At 31.6% G+C, this 7,080-nt stretch overlaps 1 protein-coding gene across 1 annotated transcript in view; it reads right to left on the reverse strand.

Moving 5' to 3' along the window:
* Nucleotides 1–7,048, reverse strand: part of LOC134706280 (DNA mismatch repair protein Mlh1-like) — a 149,169-nt gene extending 142,121 nt beyond the window's left edge. Inside the window, exons 1-5 of the mRNA XM_063565058.1 lie at nt 6,927–7,048; nt 2,323–2,465; nt 1,034–1,124; nt 597–769; nt 214–286 (exon numbers count right to left, since the gene is read on the reverse strand). Coding sequence (XP_063421128.1) covers nt 214–286; nt 597–769; nt 1,034–1,124; nt 2,323–2,447 — 462 coding nt within the window. The 5' untranslated portion in view covers nt 2,448–2,465; nt 6,927–7,048. The remainder of the gene's footprint in view (nt 1–213; nt 287–596; nt 770–1,033; nt 1,125–2,322; nt 2,466–6,926) is intronic.
* Between the last annotated feature and the right edge of the window lie 32 nt (nt 7,049–7,080).

Here is a 7,080-nt window from a genome sequence, read left to right on the forward strand (position 1 = left end):
AACGTAAATCAATGGGCCATAAAAATGAGTTTAAGAATAAATGACACATTATTTGAAGTATACTCCGTAAATGGCCTTTTATATATCAGAAAATTAGAAAAAAAATATCATGAAAACATCACTTCAATCTAGAACATCAGAAAAATGAAACCTTTCATCAAATACCAAACTGTATTTCAAAAGATGTACAAGCATTTTCAACAGAAAACTTACTGTTATTTGTGTTCCAACATTTCCAGCACAAGGCTTCACTGGTTCCTTTAACTTTCCATCTGAATACATGCCCCTAAAGAAAAGATCAACATATCAATAATACCAATGTTAATAAAATCATCATTGAGTATAACTGTCCACTAATCTAGATGAATATCCCCACATTGTGAATTAAAGTTTAAATATAAAGATGAGTTACTTAACCTCATATGGTGCTTTAATGTCCAATTCAATGTTTATCTTATATCGAGGGATTCTGCATGGAGAATGACTGTGACAGACAGAACAAAAGCAGGTTGTTTCACCAAAATTGAGGGGGGGGGGAAATAAAAAGTTGTCATACATATGATAATGCCTATTGAAGATATGCAGTAATAACATACTTATAAGCACATTTTGAATCAGCTGTTCTAGTTGTTATTGTCACATGGGCAACATGGCTGATACTAGCTAGAGCTTCACCACGGAAACCATATGTTGCTATGGAATTCAAATCTTCAAATTTCTGTAATTTACTTGTAGTAAATCTCTCACATACAATTTCCATATCTTCCTTCTACAAAAATGAAAAACAGTCTTTCACATTTATAAATAAGAACTTATCAGCAGGTACCCTAACACCTGGTCCATTATCTTATATCTGTAGGAGTTTTAATCCTCCTTGTTTTACTGTTATACATACCCTAACACCTGGTCCATTATCCTGTATCTGTAGGAGTTTTAATCCTCCTTGTTTTACTGTTATACATACCCTAACACCTGGTCCATTATCCTGTATCTGTAGGAGTTTTAATCCTCCTTGTTTTACTGTTATACATACCCTTACACCTGATCCATTATCTTGTATCTGTAGCAGTTTTAATCCTCCTTGCTTAACTGTTACTTGAATGGATGTAGACTTGGCATCCAAACTGAAAAGAATAGAAGCTGATGTTCCAAATTGGTGTGAATACTTTTACATTTAGCATGTAAAAGAAAAATAATCTATCAAACATTTTTAAAATATCAGAAAATTTGGATATTAAGACAACTGTCAGTTCAACTTGTTCTCTTTTGTTTCCTTATTCAAATTAACTCTAATAAATGATGTAACCAGGTGTACTGCCATCTATTTTTCATTTAGTTTACCCTTACATATACTAGACACAACAGGTTTTTTGCTAAGATTACAATACATGAGTATAAGTGTTTGCTGTCTCAAGTGTGAAATTTAATTTTGAACCTGAAACCTTTCAAAATGAAAAAAAATAAGTTATGTTGTTCTTTTAATTAGTACTTTTCTGAACAAATAACATGGAAATAACCATTCAAAATTTGGATTGTTTGACAAAAAATTTACACTTCTAAGATTTAGAGGGTTGGATCTGAAATATGGCTCCTACCTCTCCTTCCCTAAAATCCCTCACAATGAATCAGAAGGCATTTGAGGTCCACTGAGTTTATAAGATACATTGTTTGTATATTGGTATATATGCCGTAGTTATCAGATAATACATACCGATGCATCAATAGTTTATATATATATTCAAAACAATTGCAAATTATATTTTGAAAGAAATTTGCCATGCCCTTACCATGCTTACAGATGATCAAAGTAGTTTTGCAATTTTTTAGTAGGAAAATGTTTGAAGGGAATCACAGCCTATTTTCATTGGAAATAAGGCTGAACAGGCAGTAAATCATGGATAGATAAGCCCTGCAGGAACATTTAAATTTGCACCTTGAAACAAATATTAGTTATCATGTTAATTGTGTGCATTAAATATTTTTTGCGGGATTCCCAAGTCAGGAGCCTCTGGCCTTTGATAGTCTTGTATGGTTTTTTAATTCAAGTTCATTTGTATGTTTTGGAGTTAAGTGTGACCTCTTTTTTTCACTGAACTATAGAACACTAGGTCATTGCCAGCCCCCTTTCTGAAATCCTAGATCCACCACTGAGTTCTAAAACTGACAGGACCATTTCTACTCTGTGATTGTGAAAGATTTTTTAAAAGATAATTGTTGAAGGCCGTACATAGACCTAGGCCTATAATTGTAAATTTCCATTTGGTCTCTGATGGAGAGTTTTCTTATTGGCAACCATACCACATCTTCTTACTTTTCACCTACCTATTTTCTATCATTTCTTTTAATGCATTTGCAGGTCTCTGAATAACTTCCCCTGCTGCTATTCTATTAACAACTACTTCATCTAATTTTCTTATAACTCCAGGGGCAGGTTTACTTACTGCCATCTTATGATTTCTTCCAGTCTGTAAAAAGTAAATACAGAATGTCATGTGATACCTTAGTCATTGTCAGTGGTATAAATAATTTAAAAAATAAAAATCATATTTCATATATACAAATCATGCATATAGACTCTTTTAAGAACAAAGTTGCTACTGTTGCAAATTGTACCATAGGCTGCATAAATAAGGAATTAAATAGTTGGTCACCATATGTCATTGTGGTACATTAGTCAGAATTTGTTAATTGACCCTTTACTCCTATATAAATGGCCAAGTAAAAAATTATGGTACACTGTGGTTAACTAAACATGGAGGCAAACAATCCTAACAAGTATGAGAGCATTTTGTAAAATGATTTCAGAGAAGTTGCATTCATTAGCAGATAGTACGGTGATTTTATTACAATACTCGAAAAATTAGTTAAAGTCACATAGCTCCTTTCCAAAATGGTAAGATAGAAATGACAGTTCTTTATGGGTAAACATTGATAAAGAACAAAACTACCAAGTATGAGAGCATTTTGTCAAATGGTTTTAAAGGAGTTTTATTTACAAAGTGCAGTAACATTAAAATTTTCAAATCAAAAGGGTGGTACATTGTTACTCAAGAGACCATTTAGCAAACAGCCTTCAAACTTTGTAATATTCTTTGTCATTATATTTTCTTAACCATGCTTGCTCTTAAATTTGATTTTGAAATAACTAAAGGAGAAATGGTACATTATCCATTGTTTTGTAGAATGCCAAAAATATCACCTTGAGAACATAACTCCTATGAGACTAGAAAGCTCCATTACTTGGTAGCATTGTTTTCCATCATATTTAGTTAACCATATGATATTGTTCCATGATTTCCATTTGACAATTTTTACAGGGATTCTGTTTTGTGACAACAACACTTTGTGATTTACAAAAAGTGAAAGCAGATAAATTCAGACTGTTTTACAAAAAGCTCTCATTTTCAACTTGAATATCTGAGCATAAATTTCATTGATAGATTTCTGGATATGTTCATGAATAGATTTCTGGAAATGTTCATGAACAGAATTCTGGAAATGTTTATGAACAAATTTCTGGAAATGATCAATTTAAAAAACATTAAAAATTTAGGGCCAATTTTAACCCTTTCTGATTCTTTCTGAACCTTCTCCTTTGCCTTTTAAAGGTAAATTTTAAATTGTTAATAAAAACAAATTTAGTATAAACAAATATTCCAATACTAAAAATAAATTGGAAATAGTGATTCTTTGTATGTTTGTTGTTAAATTGAAAATGACTTAAATTAAAAATCCTATAAACAACAGGGTTTTTTCTATACACCTTATCGCTATTTAGTCCAATCTGGGGAAAAACAGTGTACTGTTATACCAGTCCCAGGTTAGGGGAGGGTTGGGATCCCGCTAACATGTTTAACCCCGCCACATTATTTATGTATGTGCCTGTCCCAAGTCAGGAGCCTTTAATTCAGTGGTTGTCGTTTGTTTATGTGTTACATATGGACCATAATTTGGTATTCGGCCTTTGGTTTCTTTTTGTATCCTTTTTTATAAGTTCTAAAATTTTAACTTTTATTTTGTGGGTTGTGTTGGTGTTAGAATAGTATGAATGGAACAATTGAGTTTTTCGAGAAAAAATTAATACATTTTGATTCACCGTTTACGTGACATGAAACCAAACAGGAAACCAATCTTTATTTTCTTTATTTTGCACAATATAATTCAATAGGCAAAAATAAACACCATTACTAGTGTTACTTGCTTCATGTTAATATTTAAAATCTATTTTCAATGTTATATTAAAAAAAATTTTAAACCTGACAGGAAACCATAAGAAACCGAAAGCATTTTTTTAGTTTTATTTTATTGCAAAATCTGCTTAAAATAATCTGAACAGTATACTTTTTCTTAAAATCCATCTTAAATGTAACAGTAATATAAAACTCCTCAATATGTGCTTGTTTTGAAAACAATTAGTACAATTTATTCAGAATTTTCCATATTTTCTTCATTGATACAGGATACCATAATCGTTGTATCTTGATGTTTAAGCCAAAAAAATGTATTTATATTTGGTTTTGATATTCCAGTTATATACAATTTATTCCAAATCATTGGCAATGTAACATTCTTTAAATCCAGTAAAGAAAAAAACTTTTAACTTGGAATTAAAATCTTTAAAATAGGCACAATGTGATACTTGTGACCTGTACACCATCTACATGGTTTCCACATTTTAACCTACTTTAGTGGGCTAAAATCAATAAAGTACTTCCTTTCAAGTCATGCATGGTAAAAGTTTACTTCTCCTTTGACAAGTTTATTGCGTTTCTGATAAGTGTTTGCAGAACATGAATAAAAAATATTAATTAAAAACTGTGACAAAGATTCCAACTTTGTACATTCCAAGTGTAACGGTATATTAACATGTATTTTTTATTAAATTATATTTATTCACCTAAAATATCCAGTAATATTTACTGCTGAAGTTAAATCAATCCAACGAGCATTGGTACAATGATAAGAGACGTAATTTTGATTAATTTTTCCAAGGACTCTTCACGTCATTATCGGAAAACGAAGTGTGCTCTCACGTCTGTCAAATATGAAATCGATTTTGTCAAGTCATTGGGCATTTATTTTCACACAGGATCGTATGTAACATTATGCACATAGGAAAAATAATAGACCACCGGCACAATCGCTTTGACAATTGTATTTTCCTCTTTTAAACAAGACGAAACAAGTCTACAGATTATGTTTGCTAACATCCCGTTGGAAACAAAAACAATGTTTAGACCCAGTATTTCGTACATCCGGCCGTAATGGCGTTATCACATGTTAGTCACATGTTTCACGTATGACCGGAAATGATTAGAACTTAAGGACAAAAACAATTTTAATAAATAACTGGACTTCTGTTTCGTGTGAAATGTAACGCATAACGATAACGTCATTTTCTTACTTAATTATTACGAAGATCAAAACAAGAATGTAAATCATCTCGGATTTACCTGTTTGAACATCTCGGGAGAGTTTATATTTGCATATTGTTTTTAAGAATTCTATTACAACAAAGCAGATTACATCATCCAAAAATTGCGTTACGAAATCGGACACAAAAATCATGCCACTGTTCTTACATCTGCTACATAAATACTAATAGTTCTCGGCATTTTCTTCTCACTATTCTTATTGGTCGATGTTCTTTGTTATTTGAAAGCAAAAGTTACAAATTTGCCGGTGACGATTATCTATAAATCAGTCAGCGTTATGCTCTTCGGAAGCAAAAAGTAACGCGAGAAACGACACTAAAATACGGTTGTAGAATCTTTGAAATTCGTTTATTTTAATTTTTTTTCTAGGGAAGAGTAGCATACACTTGTATGTTGATAAAAATAATGGCATCTTTAGATGTAGTTGCAACTTTTCTTACAGTAATTCACATTTTATCACTTTTCTATAGTTATAGGAAACGGAGCCCAATAGCAAATTATGGTCCATATTTGTTTTTCGTTCATTTTTTAACTTAAATGAGGCCGTTAGTTTTCTCATTTGAATTGTTTTACATTGTCTTATGAGGGCCTTTTATAGCTGACTGCGGGATGGGCTTTGCTCATTGTTGAAGTCCGTACGGTGACCTATAGTTGTTAATTTTGTGTCATTTTGGTCTTTTGTGGATAGTTGTCTCATTGGCAATCATACCACATCTTCTTTTTTAAATCATCAGTAATGAGATGAGGGAGAAAAAACTTTAGAAAGCGTTAATCAAATACTTTGATAGAGTATGATCCACTTTAGTCCAAATAATTATGAAGTCTTGAAAGGCTATTATAATATTTTTTTTGACGGGTCGAAGAAAGGAGTAAAAAAAAAATATAACAGCCTTTCAAGGCATCATATAATTATTTGGACTATATATATAGATCCACTTTTTCAAAATTAAAATTGAAGTAAAAAAATATTTTGTTTGAAGTATTTACAGTTGTTTAAACAGGTCTCCTTATAAAAGTTTATCAGGAATGAAATAAATAGTGATTAGGTGTATACACCCTTTCACTAATCTCGGCTGAACGGCCGCTTGAACTTCTGACGTCAACAACAATCACTTTTCCACTGTGGTGTCAGATATTATGTTTTATGATGTCCAAATTTTACGGGAACCTGCGTGATATCCAGTAATGGCGGACAAATAGCGATAAGGTGTATAGAAGTATCGATACTGACAATTCTTCATTTTTCACAATTTTCAGTCAGTCTTGGCATGAATCGAAAGGTGATGAAATACAAAATTTAAAACCGTTTGTTTTTTATATTTTCACTGTTGCAAAATTAGGTATTTAAATAGTTTAAAAACTTTTGATTTATGTATCAAAATTCGTCTGCTACAAGTGCTCTGATTTTATTTTTGCCTTTTTATTTGTGCAATTATTTGTGTAATGAGGAAATGGCAACCATGAGAAGGTTTTAAAATAAACGAATCATACATGTGTTTGTTTAAAAATCGACTCCCAAGTAGAAGGCAATCTTCCAGCTTAGAGTTAGGTAGTTTTCATATAAAATAGTGAATTGCACCACCATATAACCCGCCGTTCAAGGTAGACAACCCAATATCGGACTTCCGCTTTGCGAAATAATCTC

The sequence above is a fragment of the Mytilus trossulus genome, chromosome 2 (assembly GCF_036588685.1).
Source record: "Mytilus trossulus isolate FHL-02 chromosome 2, PNRI_Mtr1.1.1.hap1, whole genome shotgun sequence".
Taxonomy (NCBI): Eukaryota; Metazoa; Mollusca; class Bivalvia; order Mytilida; family Mytilidae; genus Mytilus; species Mytilus trossulus.